At 41.8% G+C, this 21,252-nt stretch overlaps 4 protein-coding genes, 1 long non-coding RNA gene and 1 other non-coding gene across 6 annotated transcripts; 4 read left to right on the top strand and 2 right to left on the bottom strand.

The window, feature by feature from the left end:
- The first annotated feature begins 685 nt into the window (after nt 1-685).
- LOC116260398 (probable amidase At4g34880) lies at nt 686-4,466 on the top strand. Its single transcript, XM_031638718.2, has 5 exons — nt 686-1,329; nt 1,958-2,172; nt 2,291-2,533; nt 3,242-3,440; nt 3,883-4,466. Exons 1-5 carry the CDS (start codon nt 781-783, stop codon nt 4,240-4,242), a joined length of 1,566 nt encoding a protein of 521 aa, XP_031494578.1. The 5' UTR covers nt 686-780; the 3' UTR covers nt 4,243-4,466.
- Nucleotides 4,467-5,688: 1,222 nt separating this feature from the next.
- Nucleotides 5,689-9,014, top strand: LOC116260397 (probable amidase At4g34880). The gene is made up of 5 exons (XM_031638717.2): nt 5,689-6,261; nt 6,392-6,606; nt 7,449-7,691; nt 7,919-8,117; nt 8,508-9,014. The coding sequence occupies exons 1-5, from the start codon at nt 5,725-5,727 to the stop codon at nt 8,871-8,873; spliced, it is 1,560 nt and encodes a 519-aa protein (XP_031494577.2). The 5' UTR covers nt 5,689-5,724; the 3' UTR covers nt 8,874-9,014.
- A 3,142-nt stretch (nt 9,015-12,156) lies between these two features.
- Nucleotides 12,157-13,256, top strand: LOC116259973 (dirigent protein 22-like). Its single transcript, XM_031638012.2, has one exon. The coding sequence runs from the start codon at nt 12,395-12,397 to the stop codon at nt 12,965-12,967; it is 573 nt and encodes a 190-aa protein (XP_031493872.1). The 5' UTR covers nt 12,157-12,394; the 3' UTR covers nt 12,968-13,256.
- Nucleotides 13,257-13,398: 142 nt separating this feature from the next.
- LOC116259974 (dirigent protein 1-like) lies at nt 13,399-14,498 on the top strand. The gene has a single exon (XM_031638013.2). It carries the CDS (start codon nt 13,805-13,807, stop codon nt 14,357-14,359), a length of 555 nt encoding a protein of 184 aa, XP_031493873.1. The 5' UTR covers nt 13,399-13,804; the 3' UTR covers nt 14,360-14,498.
- A 2,468-nt stretch (nt 14,499-16,966) lies between these two features.
- Nucleotides 16,967-19,086, bottom strand: LOC126410388 (uncharacterized). Its single transcript, XR_007574306.1, has 2 exons — nt 18,288-19,086; nt 16,967-18,170 (listed from the first exon to the last, which is right to left on the bottom strand). It is a non-coding gene; the product is annotated as an uncharacterized LOC126410388 (long non-coding RNA).
- Nucleotides 18,976-19,082, bottom strand: LOC116261629 (small nucleolar RNA Z279/snoR105/snoR108). Its single transcript, XR_004174333.1, has one exon. It is a non-coding gene; the product is annotated as a small nucleolar RNA Z279/snoR105/snoR108 (small nucleolar RNA).
- Nucleotides 19,087-21,252: the final 2,166 nt, after the last annotated feature.

Below are 21,252 nucleotides of genomic sequence, written 5' to 3'. Positions count from 1 at the left end.
TTAATTAAATCTAGTTTGAACGTTAAACAAAACTTCAGACACATGGTTTATGCATTCTTGGGACGGGAAGGGAAATACTTTGGAAGGTATTATATTAATATACATTGTGGTATGTTAAAAACCAACTTGCAAGTATGGATATGGGATTTTACTATATTGATCATCTGCAACTGAACATGAATTAATCGGACATTAATTTTTTTTTTGAAGTAGTTCAATAGACAGATTCGATTCAAATATGATCCATTGATATACCTGCTAAGTAGAGGCTGCACATGATCATGGAGAGAGCGAATCCTGCGCAGCTAAAACCACCCAAACCATGAGGCCCATCTCTTTCCACCTGCGTCCATCTCAAACCACAAACCCCTCGACACACCAAGCCTTGCAAGTGGTAGGCCCGTCCGTCATCTTTAAAGTAAAAGAAGTTCCTCGTGATTCATCACATGTTCTATCCTCGTCACAGACATTCTTTATATCATCTCAACCACACCACTTCATAAAAGGACTTGTACATAAATACTTGCATAGAGGAAACAGCTGCGAAATGGGTATGAATCAGAAGTAAAATTCTTATTTAAAAAAAAAGATCGAGTTTTTTTTTTTTTTTTTTGGTAGCAGAGTCTTAGGAGGAACTCGGAGACGTTCGTTTGGCAGTTTCCATTAAAAGCGACGTGCATAAGGAAGACCAGAGCTGGTCATGTTAATAAGGCCGAAAGAAGAAAATGAGAGCAATGACAAAAGGAGCTCCTTCTTCCCCCCTTTGCTCGGCCGGGCTCAATGTCAAACCCATTTCCGCCCTTTCTCTCTGTAACCAGACTCATCTTCCTCTTCCTCCTCTCCCTCTTTCCCACCTATATTAATGGAATTCACAGCACTGCGAAGTTCGAGTTCAGGGAGGCGACGATAGAGAAGATACGGTCAGCCTTCGAGCGGCAGGAGCTGACCTCGAGGCAGCTGGTGGAGTACTACCTGGACGCCATCGACAAGCTCAACCCTCGACTTAGGGCCGTCATCGAGGTGAACCCGGAGGCCCTGGCTCTGGCGGACAAGGCCGATGAGGAGAGGGGGCAGCGGGGACGGGCTGGGTCGACGCTGCACGGGATTCCGGTGTTGCTCAAGGACTCGATCGGGACGAAGGACAGTCTGAACACGACAGCGGGATCGCTGGCGCTGGTGGGCTCGGCTGTGCGGAGAGATGCGGGCGTGGCGAGGAGGCTGCGGCGTAGCGGGGCCATCATCTTGGGGAAGGCCTCCATGAGCGAGTGGTATGGCGTCCGCTCGAGGTTCGCCCCCCAGGGGTGGAACGCCAGGGTCGGTCAACCCATGGTGAGCTCGCTCTTCCCTTGCATCTTGCCAGCCCCCATCTGCATGAGCACCCTTGTGATCCGATATCAAAATTTCTGGGTCCCGTTATTATCGATGAGTTGGGTCTCGTTATAGTTACAAGAAAATTCAACTTGAAATGGGGATGAGTGGCCTAAGGGCCGTAGTAGCCCGCTTACTTGGGGTAGTTAACATTCAATGGATACAACACTTTTTTGTGTATTTTTTTTCTCTGGTTTGCAAACGATGGTAAGTTGAGTCGACACTTGAGTTGAGTTGAATAGATCCACTTAGACCCCAAACATGTTTACATTTTGATTTTCTTACATGATATCCCTTTCACTGATATATAAGCCGGGCTGTCAGTTCTTCAATTTAAAAAAACGAGCCACTGTGTTTAACTAACACAGGCTCTTTATTGGCAGATGTTTTAGTGAAACAGTTTTAGTCTCCTTGTAGTCATTTCCTTTTACCTTAGTAGATGCATATTGGCACTGATACTAATAAGTGTGATTTGGGTTGTCCTCTTTCTCTGTAGTTCCCTAATTCATGCATTTTCTTTTTCCTCTTTCTCTGTAGTTCCCTAATTGGGTTGTCCTCATAATGTGTGATATGCTTGCCTATGGTACAGAATCCATATGTGGCGACGGCCAGCCCGTGTGGTTCCAGCACCGGCTCCGCCATAGGCGTCGCCGCCAACATGGTGGCGGTATCACTAGGAACAGAGACGCATGGCTCCATCATCTGCCCTGCTGATAAAAATTCGGTGGTTGGGATCAAGCCCACCGTCGGACTCACGAGCAGAGCCGGCGTCGTCCCTCTCTCTCCAAGGCAGGACACCATTGGGTAGGCGTATCTTCATGTGGGCGTAGACAGATTTGCCTGAAACTTTTACTAGCATTACTGGATATTCCATTCATCTCATTGCGCCTTCCTCCTTTATCTTTTCCTTTTTCTTGAGTAGGCCCATCTGTAGAACCGTGGCGGACGCGGTATACGTGTTGGAGGAAATTGTGGGTTATGATGCCAGGGATAAGGAGGCGACAGAGAAAGCTGCAAAGTTCATTCCTGTAGGAGGGTACAGACAATTTTTGAGAAATGATGGGCTTCGTGGGAAAAGGCTTGGCATAGTTCCACAGCCTTTCTTTAATTTTTCTGATCAACCTTCTGTTGCCAAGATTTTCGAGGATCATCTCCATACGATGAGGTAAAATACCAAACGCAAGGAAGAGAAGATTTTAGCATCACCGGTCTTCACAAGAAGTTCCTGCATGGATGTAGGCTATTGAAAAAAAAAAATTGATTTTTCTTGTTTACCATTAAAATTCACTTCAGAAGCTCGACAGTTTATATAAAAAATATTCGTCAATTCAGCTGAATTGGTTATGAATAGATAAATAGTATTGAAGCATTAAAATCAAAGAATTAAAAACAACAAAGCTTACATGACACTCTTGAATCTTCAGTCAAATTGGTAACCAATTCGATTCGAATAGACTAATTCAGACAGATTACAATTGCATAAATAAATGAGGGCCGTAGTCCAAATGTCATTCACTTGTGAAGCTATTGGCATAATTTTATTGTTGCCAACTATAGCTAAATATATTTCATACGTCAACCATGTTACGAGTGATTAAAATCCATGCGTGAAAGATATGCGAAGCGGAAGCGGGAATTCAATTGGTCACTCTAGCTTATAGGGCAACGAGTTTCAGGAAAGCAGTGTGAACCAGGAAGTGAATTGAAAAGAAGAAGAGATGTAAAGGTTTCTCGGTAAATACTATCAAGAACTATCAAGATTATTAACTACCTAAGCCAAATTTTGTGCCAAGTTCTTTGCATTTCCCCCACTGATTTTTACACATCTAATGTTGTGCATGAATACATGTCTTGACATAAAAGTCTGTTGCAGGAGGCATGGGGCAATCCTGGTCGATAATCTTGTGATATCCAACATAAGCACCATCCGTAACTGGTCTAAGAGTGGAGAGTCGACTGCTCTGCTGTATGAATTTAGGCAGAATCTGAATTCTTACCTGAAAGGCCTTAAGAGTTCTTCTGTAAGATCGCTAGCTGATGTGATTGCTTTCAACGAAAGACACCCAATCCAGGTACTCAATCTTCTCTAGCTGCCAAGAAATGCCTGTTTACCGGGCCTGCTGATTTGAGGCTTTGCTTTTCTCGCTTTCCTGAGTTTGACCAGGATCTGAATTCTCATGTTTTTAGTTGATCATTCCGAACCATTCTAGAAGCCTACTTATGAAGACAATATCGAATGATCGAATATAATATACCATTAAAGAGTAATGGAAGTGGATTTTCTGTTGTGAAGCTAATCATATCCAATAGGGATATGATCTTGAAATTAAACGAAAGAATACTGATTGGATTATCCTTTTGAGATTTGTAGAGAAAAGGTAATGGACTAAAAATTTTTGACCTTTTTCTATCTAGAGTTAAATTTGTGGTGTCTTGTCCTCTGTTTGAATCGAGCCCTACCAATGCGATGTACACAAATTGTTATATGGAGGTGGTATCTGTTTGCTTTTGCAGGAAAAGATGAAAGAGTATGGGCAGGATGTTTTCTTAGCATCCGAGAGCTCAGGTGGTCTGGCAGAGGAAGTGAAGGTGGCAGTGAAGACGATGGAGGAACTGTCCAAGAATGGTTTTGAGAAGTTGATGAAGCACAATAAGTTGGATGCGTTGGTCACACCAAGCAACTCTGCCTCCAATATTCTGGCCATTGGAGGGTACCCAGCAATCAGTGTTCCTGCTGGGTACTATGGCAAAGAAGGGGTGCCCATAGGGATATGTTTCGGTGGGTTAAGGGGTTCCGAACCAACCTTGATAGAAATTGCCTACTCTTACGAACAGGCAACTAAAATAAGAAAGCCCCCCAAGATTCAGGTCTGATCCTCTGAAGCAATGAACTTATGTAGTCAGCTTTTAGGGAATTACTAGCCATACTTACAGGCTTAATGTGTTGTTCTTGGCCTTCACTGTTCAGTTGTGTAGATAGCATGCTTTTATTGGCCGTGATTCGTCATGATAATAACTTGCTTGCGGTCGTGTTGGTTTTAGAAGTTCACATTCTGAACCTGCTGGCTTGATAATAAACTCTACTAGATCTCCATCCATCGCTTTTATGTGATATATGTAGCACCTTGGATGTTGTCATTCCGTTGATGAAACGAAATTTTTACCTGATTCTGATTCTAAAGCACAGTGCTGAGATAAATGGGTAGCTGTATTCAAAGCTTTGATCTATAATCACCGCCGCATGCCCACCATAGCAGGGATAGAACCAGAAGTTTCTGGTTAATGGGCACTAGTAATAAACTTTAAATTTTTAATGAACATCAACATGTAAATAAAAAAAATTGCTCCAAAGCTTTGATTGATTGAGGGAAGAGTTAACGGGGGTGTGATGGGAATCATATGCCAATTTCTAGCTTGCCTCTAAGCCGTGACAGAAAGAGCTGGTCTCACATGGCAGGCCCTACACCAAGTAGGAAAGCTGGGAAAAGCTTAAATGGGACAAGTTTAGAAACCAAACTCGAATTGTCTTCCTCCGGAAGCAAACTACTACGATTTCCATATTTGCATATTCTTCCGTGGCTTTATACGGCTTACAAACCATATTTATTTTCTTTATTATTTCGTCCAAAACAGAAGGGATGTTGATATTCAGCTTGAAGTACAAGAGATCAATTGAATCTTTCGCTACACTTTTGATCAGATTTTTCTTATTACATAATGAAAACAAAAATTAGTCTTTAACTATTCTCTCACTTTGCACTTGTAACCAACTAGTGCGTCTAAATAAATGGGCCAGCCAACCATGGTTAAGAAGTGGGTTTGTTAGGAGGGAAATGCGTGTGAGCATGAAATAGGTTTATAGTAAGTAGTCAGGCGAGAGCCGAAAACCCCTTGTGTATCCGTATAATTATAAACACAAGCCGGAACCCATGCCGGAAAACGTAGCTACTGTGCCTTTCTATATATAAACGAAGAGAAAAAATTCACTGCCGTCATGCTTGCTCTTCAGCAGAAGAAGTGGAGAAAAGCTGGTTCCCGGACACGTGAACATGCTTGCACCAACCACGTGAGAGGTATCGTTCGCCTTATCCACCAAGCCGTTCCAATCTAACCGCATATCGGATGACAACGATGCGCCCACCTTCCGTTTCATGGACGCCACTACTGTCCGCTTGCTTCGAAGCACACGAAACTCTCACTTCTCAGAGAGCACGACGGACGATCAGGGATTCAAGATCATCCCTTTCTGACCAAAGACACGAATTCAGACCTTCGCTAACCCATTGCTATGGGACAACGAAGCGCTATATAAACGTAAACGAAGTCCTCTCTCTTATTCGCTCAAACCTCCAGGCCATGGCTTCCTTTCTCTCCCTAAGCCTCTTCTTCTGCTTCTTGTTCTCAGACATTTCTTCCGCCATAAATGGAGCTCACCGGACGGCGAGGTTCGAATTTCAAGAGGCGACGATCGACCAGATACGGACCGCCTTCGACCGCCAAGAGCTCACCTCCAGGGAGGTGGTGGAGTACTACCTGGGTGCCATTCGCGAGCTCAACCCTCGGCTCAGGGCCGTCATCGAGGTGAACCCGGATGCGCTGGCCCTGGCGGACCAGGCCGACGAGGAGAGGCGGCTGCGGCCGGACCGGGCCCGCTCGCCGCTGCACGGGATACCGGTGCTGCTCAAGGACAGCCTGGCCACGAAGGACAGGCTCAACACCACGGCGGGGTCGTTCGCGCTGCTGGGCTCGGTGGTGCGAACGGACGCCGGCGTGGTGACCAGGCTCCGGCGGTGTGGGGCCATCATTCTGGGAAAGGCGGCCCTCACCGAGTGGGGCCATTTCCGGTCGTTCCCCACGCCCAATGGATGGAGCGCTCGCGGCGGCCAAGCCATGGTGAGTCACTTTGCTCGGGTCGGATCAGCCTTGACCCAAACCGAGATTGAACGTAACATGGTTTTGGATCTGGAGTCTTCGAGCTTACGAGAAATAACGTGTGCTGCTCTTTGTACTGTGGCCACAACAGAACCCATACGTAGCGACTGCAGACCCATGCGGTTCGAGCACGGGGTCGGCCACCGGCGTGGCTGCAAACTTGGCGCCGGTATCGCTGGGGACGGAGACGGACGGCAGCATCATCTGCCCGGCCAGTGCTAACTCCGTAGTCGGAATCAAGCCCACGGTCGGCCTCACCAGCAGAGCTGGCATGATCCCTGTTTCTCCAAGACAGGACACCATCGGGTGAGTAAATTAAGCCCCCGCATGCAAAATGTTCTTCTGGCTTCCCCATGTTCAGTCATTTGTTTGATGCTGAAGACGATCTGAGAAAGAACATTTTTTCTCAATTATTAAGGACTAGCAAGCGCGCGTTTGAATGGATAAAACGTAATCTGCTGGAGCAGATGTCAGCCTTCTGCTTGGTGCTATTCAGTTCATAATGCCGCGGGAATCGAACTCGAGCTAAACCAGTTTCGTTCATCTCAAATTGGTGATCATGAGTCCGACTCCGACCTCAGTTCTTGCCTGGCGCCTTCCTTCCTTCGATCATGTATTCATGTTGACGATGAGGTCAAATTGCTTCGTTCAGTGCTAAATAACGGCAGAGCAATTAACCCTGAAACTTAGCTGATGAATTCAAGGCTAACTTGAATACGAATTACGGCCCAAATCACTCTATAGCACGTTGATGAGAAACCATTAATTGGTAGCTCCCAGTCAACTAATATTTCAGAGCAATCAGAACACTCAAGCAAGCATAGTTCAGTTACCAAAAACTGTGGATGGTCATTGCTGTTTACTTTTGGACGTGAAAATTATTAGTTTACACATACTTCCTCTAATACCTAAAAGATCATATCTACAAAGCCCCGCAAGGGGGAAAACGCAATAAGAAGGTGCCAATATTGATCTGTCTGGTTTATAATATGGCAAAGATGTTGAAAACGAAAGCACGGAGAAAGAAATTTTTAGACAATGATTACTTTGTGCATAAAGTTAACAATTTTTTATTCTATGTTATCGTAAGCGCTCATCGGTTTTTATTTTAGCTTGCTTTTTTTCTAAAATACCCTTTTGCTTTGCAGGCCCTTCTCTAGAACTGTAGCAGATTCAGTTTATTTGTTAGATGAAATTGTAGGATATGATCCAAGAGATAGTATCGCAACAAGAGAAGCTGCTAAGTTCATTCCAGTGGGTGGGTACAAGCAATTCTTGAAAAAAGACGGACTTCACGGGAAAAGACTGGGCATAGTTCGACAGCCTTTCTTCAACTTTTCTTCAGAACCCTCTCTTGCCAAAATTTTTCAGGATCATATTGACACGATGAGGTAAGCGAAAGTTTCGAGTTAACACAGCTGTTGAGGTTCATTTCTTTTCTGCCAATTGTTGGATAACTTTCCTCCTACTTGTTAAAATTGCCACCAAGAATTCAGTGCTTTTTAGGCCTTGGGCATTAGCATAAACACAACAAAATATTACCTTATTTAATATATATATATATATATATATATATATATATAACTGATTCGACGATTGGTGTGTGGAAATGTTGCAGGAGGTACGGGGCGGTCATTATTGATAATCTTGAGATACCAAACATAAGTACGGTCCTCAACTACAATATCAGCGGGGAGCTACTCGCTCTAGCCTATGAATTTAGGGAAAGTATAAATTCTTACCTGGCAGATCTTGAGAGTTCTCCTATAAGATCTCTAGCTGATGCAATCGCCTTCAATTCACAACACCCGGTCTTGGTAATCTTCTCTGTCTTCTCTCTCAGTAACAAAAATACTAATCCTAACGCACCTCATTAACTCCCATAAACCTAAAATTTCGAAGCAGGGAGTTATCTTAACAAGATGGCGTTTAGAAATGTGCTCTGTGTGCTTGTCATATGGATACAGATAGTATGTAGTCGAATTCTGAATTTAAGCAGGTTATTGAGGGATTCAAGTATCAATGTTTCGATCACATTGCGCCACAGTTTTGAACATGGTCCAAAATAGTGTTTAATAGTGAAACCACAACATTCATGGTCAATTTTTTAACAGAAACCAGCCCACGTTAACCAAATATATCAAGTTAAGAGGGAGTAGATCCTTTGTATTTTTAGCTGTAACCAAGAATTTTGTCAATCTTTACAGGAAAAGCTTGAAGAATATGGGCAAGAAATTTTCTTGTTCGCAGAGAACACAAGTAACTCAGGGGAGCAAGCGAAGATGGCGGTGAAGGCATTGAATGAACTGTCCAGAAATGGGTATGAGAAAATGATGCAGGATAACCATCTGGATGCAATGGTCACACCTGGTGTTTCTTTCTCCGCCGCATCTGTTTTGGCCATTGGAGGATACCCAGAAATCAGTGTTCCTGCTGGGTACTATGGAAAGGATGGGGCACCAGTAGGGATATGCTTCAGCGGACTCAGGTTTTCAGAGCCAGCTTTGATAGAAATTGCATACTCTTTTGAACAGGCAACCAAAATAAGGAGAGCCCCAAAGGTTCATGTCTAAGGATTCTAAGCCATTAAGGAAGTTGACCTTTGAGTTATGTAGTTATCTTGATAGATCAGCTTGTAAAGTTAATGCTTTACTTTCCAGGTAGGTTGGAAGTGCATCTAAGAATAAAAATAAGGTTTCACTGAATCTATTACACCTAGGAAGTGTTGGCTTTGATGAGATTGGCTTTCGAATTTCGGTTTTTGGAATTCATAGCGTTTACTTGCTTACTTGTATATGACCCGTGGTAGATGAGTTTTTGAGCTTCTAACAGAAGCAGAACCCCTGCAGTTTCTTTTCCTCCGTCCAAGCAATCTCATTCTTCAATGAGAAGTATTGCATAGCCTTATTGGTTCTATAATGAGTCCTTAAGTGGGATCCAGTCTCATGTGAGGAGCAGACAACCATGTTCACAGAGCGCAGCATTCTACTGCTGTTTCATCAATTTGGCTGAAAGCAGAGAAACTCATCTTTGTGTCTGTTCTACCTAAGTTGCAACGTGCATCAAACGCCTTCTAAAGGATCCCAAATTGCAATATCAGTAACAAGAATGCCAAAATAAGCACAAAGACAGATGCGATTGAATAACTTCACCCTTTTGTGTTGTGATATACTGACGATTACTTGCGATCAAATTACAGAGTTGGCAGATTGAGTAAAAACTGAAAAATCAATGAAACTGGGAGTCGTTGAATTTCTGATACCAGTATTGCAGTTACGGCGTGCGAAAAGTTAGCAACGTCCTCTTGGAAGGGATTTCTCATGTGGCTAACAAATTTCCAGTTCTTATTCACATACACACCAAACTTTCTAGGCTTTCAACTACTATAGATGCTTTTATCATATTTTGATGGTACACCCATATCAAAACATTCTATGAACAGATTGGTTGTTTGGAGGGTGACTCTCTTATGCAGGGTCTTGCAGCAACTAAGTATGGATTTTACTTTGCTTCACCAGATTGACAAAAACTTTGGTGGAAGATTTGATCGTATTGGAATGTTTGGTGTGCACATGGTGAGATCGAAACATTTGGTATCTAAAAATATGCCACTTGGAATAATTAATGCACAAAAGATAAGATTCCAACATCTTTCCAACCTAACATAGAGCTTCACTGGAGGCATCTGAGGGCTTGTTATGCCCAATCATGCTGATCCCTGCACCTCCTGAGTCCTCTTCGTCAAGAGAAAGTTTTTATTGGTCTATTTGGTGAATCATTGGCCTCAAAATCAGTTTTCTTGATTTTTTTCCTTTAAAAACTAACAATAAAACGCGATGTCTTTCAGAAAATATTAGTTGGTTGCTATATATATTCGTTTGAACTACTGTTCATTATAGCTTGATGAGTAGCGTCTATGAATCAATAAAAAGGCTTTTCCATAGTTGTTTCTTTTAGGAAAATTCATTAAAAGACACTTAACATTTAGGCAAATAACCAACTGCTGCTCCAACTTTCATGAGGTAACAAATAGGCAGGCAGCTTTTATTGGTCAATTGGGTATTCGAGCTGCCTGATCAAGATGAAAACAATTAAAGTAGAGGAATAATTTACAAAATTATCCTTTTTAATAAAAACTATTTAAAGAAATGAGATAGCTAGTTTTGAAATTTTGATTAAAATGAGAAAATGTTATACATTATGTCCTCCATAGACAACATTCAGAGAATTTCTTTAAAAAATTGAGCGACCCATAAAAGCTGAGCCGTCATTTGCCATTTGTTTGAAAGTGAAGGGTCTTCGTAACTTTTCCGTTTCTTAAAATTATACCAGCAATGGTTGCTCACTTTTGTTTTAAGACGCATTTGAGTCAGTGTGATTCAACGGGAATTAATTTATGAGCAATTAATATTCTGAAAGTTTAGTGCATTTTGGCAACATTTCCATATATATATATATATATATATATATATATATATATATATATATATATATATATATATATATATATATATATATATATATATATATATATATATATATATGTGTGTGTATGGACGCGCAATCTAAATGCTCAATTGACTGTCGCAGATTTTATGAAAGCCTTCATGTTGCTGACGTAGACAACTCATTCTAGAAATTAATGTACACGAAATCAAGTTTTGAAAAATTAAAACAAATAACTACATTAAAAACGATCCATTTAATAGACATTCTTTACCTGTTGTGGCTTGCCATGCTCTATATGTTATTGGCCTACAATGGTTTTGATTATTGGTTCATTTAAAAAAAAAAGGCAGGCAAGGACAAGTTGGTGAACCGGATCATTGATTGTTTGATTCCAAGAGAAGCATTCAGGGTGCATGCTTCATCATCATTTCAACTTTAATAATAAATAGTAAGACAGTGCCCAAGTGGAGCGACCCGACCTGCATTTTTATTGGATGGATCTCAATCCACTCATTTAGCAGTTTCAGTTCTAACTCAAAAAGGTTAAAAAACAGGATAACTAACAACTAAACAACCCATTTTATAAGTTCTTCAAGATTGCTCACAATCTTCAACACTGAACTAATTTTTTTTTGAGGTATTACTAAAAGCAAAAAGTGTGCATTGTAAGATCAATAATTTATCTCTGTTACATGTTAACTGTAGATTCAAAGTGTAATTAGAGGGATGAAGCATCTGAACATGAGATCCTATTGATTGAGAACACAGCGGATCTGATCAGTGAAAAAATAGACGTCAATATCACATGATTGTTACAAAAACTAATTCGTTAGTTGAGTGATTCGAACCTTTCAATGGCTTGGGAAAATAAGTTTCAAAGGAAACTCGGGCTTCTTCTTCACGCCATGAGAGCAACGATAAAGCTGTTCGAGTGTGCCTTCTTATGGCACGGATTTCCATAAAAAAATGACGCCTACGATATTTGAACCCCAACAGACAGTCGGGTTTGAAAGAATCAAATAGCTAGCACTTCTTTGTTCGAGTTATTTGAGGGAGCAAGGAGTGAATGTTAATTTAACTTCTTAGTTAAGACTATGCATTCAAATCCAAAGATGAGAGATGTTTTATGACGGGCAGGGGATCCAATGAAACAAAATTTGCTATTTTTTTTTAGGAAGTCTGAAATCTAATGCTTCTCACATTGTGCCCTCGAGTGGAAATTATTTGCGATGACATATAATGTCAATACCTTTGATTATTTGACCAATAAAGGTTCAAAATTCCACGGTTTGTCTTTTTTTTTTTTCTGTTAGAAAAAGAAAACTGAAAGATGGTCTTCTAATTAAAAGCTTGCCTCAGTAATGAAATCGAGAGCGATGATTAGGTGGTCGCCGCTGTGGGCCGATGCTTTTATTATATTTGCTTGAGAAAGCGTCTGATTGCCAAAGCAGAGCTACCAGCGTAGTGCTCAAGTTTCAGGCTGTCTCCTTCCATCTGCACAGTTTCTGCAGCTGGACAAAGGCAGATGCCCACAGCCTCGGTTCCCCTTTCGAGCAATTAACCATTCAAAAGAGTTTGCGGAAGCAGTTGCTTCAGGGAAAGAAGAAGAAGAAGAAGAAGAAGAAGAAGAAGAAGAAAGAAGCAGATGGGGAGGTTGTCGTTCCCTTCACAAGCATTCACACTAACTGTTTTCTTGCTGCTGCTAGAATCCCCCATCTCCTGCGCTAGGACACCCCGGCATTATTCGGAGAGCAAGCAGCTGCGCCTAACCCCAGAAAGGGTAACGCGCCTCCACTTCTTCTTCCACGACACGGTCAGCGGGAGGAACCCGACGGCCGTCCAGATCGCCAGCGCGCCCTCCACGGCCAAGTCCCTGACGAGGTTCGGCTTTCTCACGATGATGGACGATCCTCTGACGGAAGGGCTCAAGCCTACCTCCAAGGTGATTGGAAGAGCCCAAGGAATGTACGGATCGGCGGACCAGGCGGAGCTGGGTCTACTGATGACCCTCACCTACAGCTTCACCGATGGGGAGTTCAAGGGGAGTACGCTGAGCGTGCTGGGAAGGAACCCTGTGTTCCATCCAGTGAGGGAGATGGCGGTGGTCGGAGGAACAGGGGCGTTCAGGTTTGCCCGAGGGTACGCCCTCGCCAGGACGCGTTGGTTAAGTCCCGTTGGGGACGTAATTGTCGAGTACAACGTCACCGTCGTCCACTGATCAGAAGTCATCATGTCTTTGTTACTACTGAGTTTGATTGCAGCTTGCAGGCTTCCCTTTTCCTTTCTTCTTGCAGGATCATCCAGTCCGTGCCTTGTTTACGAGAAGTTCGTTTAAAAAAATGTTGGTTTATATCTTTCGATGTTTTTGAGTAGATGTAATCCTCACTCCAGCTTAAAACCAGTGCCTTCTTCACGAGCTGTTCTTTTTTATCTTAGTCTGATGTATGCAGTCTCAATATTTTGCAGTAGATGAAGTTCTCACTGTGGTGCTCTGTGTTGCTTTCTCACTTTCTTTCCCCCTTCCAATCTTTTTGCTTTTTCAAGAAGGGGTTCAGACACTTCGCTGAGGCTTGTACCTGCTTTGGCTTATTCACTAACTAAATGGACGCTTCTGTGAATTGAGTTGAGCTATTGGCTAAGCTCTCTCTCTCTCTCGCTCATATTCAAAAATCACAATGTGCAGTGCCGAGGAGTCCCAACCTTGTCTTCTACCAAACTGAACCAAAATCAAAATTTTAATGTATCCGGACCCTTTAATTTTTTCCTAAAACTACCACCCTACTCTTTGTCAATAATAAACATTTCTAATGGGCTGGCATCTTTCATACAATGGGCCAATCTTTTTGAATTTAATTTTTGACATATAACTTAACCATCATAATCGTAAATGGCATCTTTTATTTAGGGGCGAATCTATTGACTTTACTCTAACTTGAAATGTAAAACCATATTTCCAGAGTTTCCATACCATGTTATAAAACCAGATTTCGAGAATTTCCAAACCATGTTACGAAATTTTCGCTGACAATTGCAAGGAACTAAGAAGCAGAAGCAAATGGGGAGGTTGTCGTTCCCTCTAGAAGCATTTATACTAACAATTTTTTTGCTGCCGCTGGAATCCCCAGTCTCCGGCGCCGGGACCCGAGGGGGCTACTGGAAGAGGAAGAGGCTGAGCATAACCCCGGTAACGATAACTGAACTCCACTTCTACTTCCACGGCACAGTTAGCGGACGGAACACCACGGCCGTCAAGACCGCCAGCTCGCCAGCCCCGGCCAATTTCCCGACTCAGTTAGGCGTTCCCATGTCATTGGACTATCCACTGACCCAAGGGCCGGAGCCCACCTCCAAAATGATAGGAAAAGGCCAAGGAATGTACGAAGCGGCGGAGAAGACGGCCCTCACCTACAGCTTCACCGATGGGGAGTTCATGGGGAGCACGTTGAAATTGATGGGGAGGAACTCCTCGTTCCATCGCGGGGGAGCGATGGCGGTGGTTGCAGGAACAGGAGCGTTCAGGTTTGCTCGAGGATACGCCTTCGCCAAGACACGTTCGTCGAGTCCCGCCGGGGACGCCGTTGTGGAGTACGACGTCATCGTCGTCCATTGATCGGAAGTCGTCTGGTCTTTGCGAGCGTCAGTTTGGTAGCAGGGATTTCTTTTTCCATGATTCTTGGGCATTTGTTCTGTGCCTTTATATTTTCGTTAGAAGAATATTGATTTGTCTTATTGGTGGTAACTTTCGTACTATGCTACCTTGATCTCTCTCTCTCTTTATAGATCTCTTCTTTCTCATTTTTTGCTGCACTAGCTATGTTTTTTTTTTCTATCGTGGTTAGCACCTTTGGCCATCAGGGCATATACGGGCTTCAGCTTAAGAAATTGAGGCTTTACTAAGATTTTTAACTGCAAAATATGCATGCAGAAGCATTATTAAAACGTCGATCCCTTTGGTTGCGATCTAATTTGCTGCATTCGTGTGATATGCAGAGGCGATTTAATATGTACCATCAGACTCACAAGGGAACAACAATGTGCTACATTCGTGTGTGTGTGTAGTCGCACTCGTTTTACATGAACTTTTGAAGTGGTGGTTTCTAAAGTAATGTGATCCTTTGCTAAAAAACAGTTAGCTAGTTGCTTTTAGGAATAAAAGAAACGAAATATGTACCGAAGGCACAAGAATGTGCTAGAGTTGTGTGTAGTCGCATTAGCTTGACATGAATTTTGAAGTTGTGGTGTGTAAAAATTTTGCAGTGGTGGATATAATACCAGGTTGGCTTATCTCCATAGCTGATACACGAAACGAGATGAATGAAACCCCATCCACCCTACTTTTGAATTTAGTTTTTGAAAGATGATTGAACTTTCCTCGGCATCCTTTATTTATAATTAGGGGTCAATCTCTTGAATTTAATTTTAATTTGAAAGCTAAAACCAGATCTCTAGAATTCCCATATTCTGTTTACACTATTTTCCCTGACGACTGCCAAATACGGGTTCAAAATCAAATTTGTAATTTTCGAAAAATCTGAACTTTTATACTTTCCATGTTGTTCCCTGAAGTGGAATTGCTTGCCATGAAATATAATGTCATTCTGTTGATTTGACTCAATTTGGAATTTAAATTTTTCCTATCGAGAGACAGGAAAATAAAAACTGAAACGTAATCCTCTAATTGAAGGAGCATTCCATAATTACCAAAGGAGAAAAATCTATTCTTTTATTGAGGGGGGTTGGCGGGAGTAGGGGTTGATAAGGAACCAGTCTCCCTTTTGAGTTTTTAGAACGTCAACTTCTTATATCGTAAAAAAGGGTCACTGATACAAATTGAAGTATAGCTCCTGTTCTTGTTGCGAGAACACACCCCCAAGAGGGAAGAAAAGTAAAGGCTTCAGTTCTTGTTAGGTGGTAACATTAAATATTTCTTAATACTCACCCCACAACTATCAATGGACAGACATAATTACTGTACAATATCGTGAAAAACTCTGTCCTCTTCATTTATTTCACAAACGAAGAGAGACAGAGAGACAGAGGGAGTGTTGATGTGAACCGATACTTTTATTAGATTTGTATTCATGGAAAGCGTCTCAGTGCCAATGCTACGAGCGTAGTGCTCAAGTTTGGAGTTGTCTCCATCTGCATAATTCATTCATTTGGGACAAAGGCAAACGCCGATCAAGAGAGAGAGAGAGAGAGAAAAAACAAGGGAGGGTAAAATTGTTGATAATGTTAAGAAACTCTTTCCTTTTCCTCCAAAATTAATTCTCTTCTTTTCCCTTGGAGTGAATGTGATGAGAACAGTTGCGTAGAAAGAAAAGATTGAAGTCTGAAAACAACAACGTGCTACACTCATATTGGTTGCGCTGGATTTATACGGATGTTTTGAAGTCGTGGTATGTAAAATTTTGTACGAGTGGTGGACATCATGCCACGAAACAAAATGAGACCTCTAAAATCTTGACCGGACAATAAATTGAGGTCTGCAGCTTGTCAGCCTGCAGGCGCAGAGAGAGTGAGGGGGAGAGAGAGTTGTTAAAATAAACTTACCTGGAGAGAGATTTCTGTAGCTGATAGTTTGTCTGAGTATGGAGTTTCATGCGTACTATTAGGACAAACCAACGCTTCAATAATAAGTATGAGCGACATTTATTACTCTCTTGAAAAAAGAAGACATAAGCTGCAACAAAACTTCTGAATCTGATATGGGCAGGGAATGCACTCGATCCATCCAGGCAAACGGATTTAAGTGACGTAAACTGTAATCAGATTATTCATTATTGAGTGCAAATTACGAAGAAAGACAAAAATATCACTTTATATAAGCACCTTAAATCTGAAAACCCTAAACCCTAAACTTTTGCTTGTGAAAAAATTTTCACTCCCTTCTTATCAAAAGAATTTGGGTCGTCTTAATCTCATTATTTAACTATTTTCTCAATCCAGCTTCAACCATCGTCGTCGTATGCTATTATTTGGGGACAACCAATATGTAAACAAGGAATTTTGTGGGACTGTGTGGGGAACTATCCACGCACGCCCACATTCTCAGTTGATTTCTCATTCAGCCTGGCTATTAGTTACTGCTTTCTGCTGTCATCCCTTTTGCAAAGACAGGTTTTTGTGTGTCATTCACCGCTGCAAATTCCAGGTTCCCTTTCAATCTGCAAGTGTTGAGCACGTCGTTGTACTGTAAGCTGATCTTAGATTGCCATTCAAAAAACCAGCTGCGGGGAAAACTGTCCCCCAGCCTTTATTGCCAAAAGTTTTATGAACAAGAAGAACAAAATGGAGGCCAAAGCCTTTGAACATAAGCTAATTACAAAAATCGAGGGACCAGCCCTCGGAAGACCTCACCATTCCTTGTAAAATTGAGAAAACGGGGTGTAGAGCAATTTAGACACCAAGTGGGAAGACAGCACAGCACTTCACTAACTTGCAGCATAGGATTACCCAGCTGATTCAGAAAAGGAAAAACCGGCCTGCTGCTACCATTAAGTGTCCCAGCATTACTCTTGCGTAAACCAGAGATGCTACAAAAGATCACAATGCAGCCGACTTCCTTCAGCACTGCTTCGTCAACTAATTTCTTTAAGCATTTTATCAGCAGCCATTTCACTGCCATGTTCCAGCTATTGTTATGATCTGCAAACTGTTGGGACCAACTTGAGACACCATAGATATGGTCGCCCGCCCGCAGCAGCAGTAACCAACGCAGCCGAACCAATACAACCAGATTTCCTGCAATTGGCGAGCTGAACATATATTTCGTTGATATCCCTCCACTTAATTTTTCTCCCATAGAATTCCTAGCTCCGTCCACACTTGCACTGCCTCCCTTCATTCTTTCTTTCACTGCAATAGCAGTAAATGTTCTCTGCAACATTTCCAGCAATACGTGCAGGGCTTGCCTCCAATGCTTGTTTTTCATGCTTATACCTGTTACAAAACCTCCAAATAAACCAAATTGTAACGTGGTAACAATTCTTCCAGCATTTTAATATAGACTTATTATTGAATTTGCCTCCATTTAGGACCTGCAATAAGACCACCAAGGAAGATTTCTTCACACCAAAATGTGCCAGCACTTCTTCAAAATACTCTTTGCAACTCTGCTGTTGAAGAACAAATGAAGCTCGCCTTCAAGACTTCAACACAGTCTCTGCATATACAACACATGGACACCATATTAAGTCCAGTCTAGCCAACCTGGAGAGTCGAGGCATGAGCTTATCCTCACACCCAACTGAGAGCATCATCCATCGAGCACGCGAAGATGCATAGTTCCTCCATATCAACTCATGTCAAGTCATCCCTTAAAGTTAGCAGTCTTTTAAACCACTGATCTGACATTGATCATCGGATGAGATGCATATGCGCTCATTTTCGCATTTATCCGTGATCCTGTTCTGGAAACCCTGCATATATACAGAAATCTACCTTTTTATTTCTGTCGAGCGTCAATCTCCAGTCAGAGATAAAATCACTTTATTGTTCAAATTTGACAGATTCTTATCAATTAACTAGCTTGTAACCTCAACCAAAGGGAATGTTTTGGACCAGCTTAAGGCAAAGTTGACAATAGATGCAAGAAAATGGGGCTCCCGCTTCACCGGCAACTTCGGCTATCATTGTCAAGAATTCTCAGGAACGTCCAGTGACACGTAAGACTGTTGGGTTTGTAAAGCTTGGATTTTGATCATATCAGAGAGAAAGACTGAAAGAGTGAAATAATTAAAGATTTATTCGAAAGCTAGCAGTTCTTTTATATCCCACGATGGAGTGTACGCTTGTTGGGAGATACCAACAAACAAGTGGGGCGCACATCCCATCACATTTGGTGACATTTGCCCCCAGAACACCAAATGCGTTCGCAGATTGTATATGGCAGGCGCTTCAATCTTCCTCCATTACTTCAACGATGGAAAATTGACGACAACATATTATTAATATTCCAAAGTAATCAGATCCCTCGCATTAGAACTTAACCAAGAAAACAAACCCCAGATGCCTCAGTTCAGCCACTGTAATTCGGAAAGGGTGTCGAGAAATGGTTGATCCGAAGCAAAGAGTCGAGCAATTTCTTGATTGTTGACCGAAGATAAAAATTGTTTTCCACCTTAAAACAATCCAAAGAAACAGTAGAAAAATTTTCTGTAAAAACCGGCGTAAACAAATAAAAGCTTCTTAAAATTTTTCTGTTTGAAAGAGGTGGGCGTTTGGGGAATCAGAATGGTTAAGATTGGGGTGCCCGAGCGTCGTAACCAGGCGTTGGGGCGAACACCCATCCCGCATGTTATCAGCGAGATTAGACCCACTCATCACCTTCCCTTGCTGCCTGAAGGATCATAAGATTTAGAATGCCCCTCAGGTCTCATTTATAGCCACCGCCCGTGCCTTCTCTTTCCGTCCTTTTGGATACAGGACTAAATTTTAGGCTACATAACCTTCCGGCTTCTAAGTCCCACTGAATGGCCCGAAGATCCGGAACCGAACCTCAAGCGTAGGAGGTTTGAGAAAGACCCGCAAAATTCAAATGCTAACTACTTGTATGATAACCAACCATGATGCTGAATTCGAAATACGGAACCTCAAAAGAAAGAAGAAAACAATAGACATTGACCCGCCTCAGTTTGATCCAATTCAGACTTGCGGCGCTATTATTGATAGAGTGCTCTATTTGAGTTCCACACTTTTCTTTTGCTTGTTTTAAGTTTTGGAACTTATCCCAACATTCGTTTAGCGTTAGGATTCGTCTGTCTGCTTCGAGTTAGAATTTTAGTTCAGCCTTGATGAGTTTTGGGAATCTTCTTTGTTCCCTTGAATACCTTTCTTTTGACTAATATCTTCGGGGCAGATAACTGTGTCTTTATCTTCGGGGCAGATAACTGTGTCTTTGGTGTCTGCAAACAATTTGCTGTGGTCTTCCACAATCGCCTAAAATTAAATTGCTTTTCCTACAAAATATCATCATTTCCTTAGGTCTAGTAAGATCTAACAAGTTAGCGACAAAGCCTACCGGGGGGGAACCGTGGCCACCCACAATCACCAAAGATCAGATGGCCTCTCCAAGCATGGTTGCAACTACTGTTTAAATTATACATCAATTTTTCTTGTGTTTATGCCTCTCTCTCTCTCTTATATATTCCCATTTTATTGGCTTTCTCTCTCTCTCTTTCTTTTATATATATATATATAAAAGCCACACCCACCTGGCTAGTAGATTGAAGTCAATACTTAGCTACCGAGGAGGCCAAAAGGTCAAGCTCGACTCGAACTTTATGAGGTGAGTTCGAGCTTGACTTGTTTAAGCTCGTGTCCATTAATATATATTTTTTTGCTTAAAATTTTCATGTTTTTATTTAATCCATTTTAAGTTTTTGAAATTACAGAAATAAGTATTAATGTTAAATGAGCCTAACCAAGCTTAATCAAGTCGAGTTCATCCAACTCAAAGTCGAATAATTTACAAACTCGAGTTGGCTTGACTTGTTAAACATCCCTAAGTGGTGCTCTGGCATTGGTCAAGTTCTCCAAAGACGCAAAATAAAATTAACTTGAATTTATGGGACTTAATCATCATGTCCCGCTCAAGGAATATAATAATAAAAAACATACTTTATGTCCTCGCGTTGTCCATGGCAAGATAAGGTTACATTTTAGTTTGAGAAACTTCAGATTGTCAAACATTGGGTTGGTACAGAAAAAAATTGAAACGCACATAAAAAAAAACTGATTTCAAGGTGCACAACTACGTTTCACCTGATCTGTACTTAGGTCTGCCTAATTTGACAGCATGAGAATCCGCGTGACTGACAAACGGGAGGCAATTAGATCAAGTAAAGAACTACCATCGTCAAAGTAACATAGACTAACCTGCAATTCCTAAGTTCATCAACCGTAACAACTGGCTTCACTTTTGCGGTCCTGACCCAGAAGATCGAGACACCAATGACTTCATAGTTTCTGATTCTCCAGCAGTATATGTGTTTTTACAGGTCACAATTATAGGAGTGCACTGTAGGGTTATCATTACTACGAATGCTATCATTTACATGAAATTCACTTTATTTAGCTCCATCGTGTATTATAGGGTACCAAATCATGTCTGCCATGACAAAATCCACAAGTTTTCCAAAGTGAAACTGCAGGAGACATTCATAGCTTCATAAAATGAAACATTGTATATATACATGTGTGTGTGTGTGTTTTGGGGGGGAGGGGTGGGTTGTCTCCTTTTTACATGATGTGACCTCAACGAAGGCACCGGAGACTCTAAAACAAAACATATATGCAAGAGATGAACATGTGCATAGGAACATGCACACGCTATGCATAGATGCATGTCTAGTACATGGACTAACATTCATCTTCATTGTCGTCCAAGCTTCCAAGAGTTGAAGGAGAAGTTGAGACAGAAGCCAAAGATAATAGAAGCATCATGATCTTGAAAACAGGATAATGGCTCCCTCAACGTACTGGTTCCAGCAACTGTCGCGT

This window comes from Nymphaea colorata, chromosome 9, assembly GCF_008831285.2.
Source record: "Nymphaea colorata isolate Beijing-Zhang1983 chromosome 9, ASM883128v2, whole genome shotgun sequence".
NCBI classification, from domain to species: Eukaryota; Viridiplantae; Streptophyta; class Magnoliopsida; order Nymphaeales; family Nymphaeaceae; genus Nymphaea; species Nymphaea colorata.
Note: the sequence above shows the minus strand (reverse complement) of the source record. Positions and strands in the feature narration are given on the sequence as shown.

Bases quoted from the DNA above. Each gene is read 5' to 3' on its own strand.
- LOC116259973 (XM_031638012.2), top strand. From the start codon at position 12,395: ATGGGGAGGTTGTCGTTCCCTTCACAAGCATTCACACTAACTGTTTTC.
- LOC116259974 (XM_031638013.2), top strand. From the start codon at position 13,805: ATGGGGAGGTTGTCGTTCCCTCTAGAAGCATTTATACTAACAATTTTT.
- LOC116260397 (XM_031638717.2), top strand. From the start codon at position 5,725: ATGGCTTCCTTTCTCTCCCTAAGCCTCTTCTTCTGCTTCTTGTTCTCA. The intron at 6,262-6,391 runs GTGAGTCACTTT...TGGCCACAACAG, and splicing joins CTCGCGGCGGCCAAGCCATG to AACCCATACGTAGCGACTGC. The intron at 6,607-7,448 runs GTGAGTAAATTA...TTTGCTTTGCAG, and splicing joins CCAAGACAGGACACCATCGG to GCCCTTCTCTAGAACTGTAG.
- LOC116260398 (XM_031638718.2), top strand. From the start codon at position 781: ATGTCAAACCCATTTCCGCCCTTTCTCTCTGTAACCAGACTCATCTTC. The intron at 2,534-3,241 runs GTAAAATACCAA...AGTCTGTTGCAG, and splicing joins GATCATCTCCATACGATGAG to GAGGCATGGGGCAATCCTGG. The intron at 3,441-3,882 runs GTACTCAATCTT...TTGCTTTTGCAG, and splicing joins ACGAAAGACACCCAATCCAG to GAAAAGATGAAAGAGTATGG.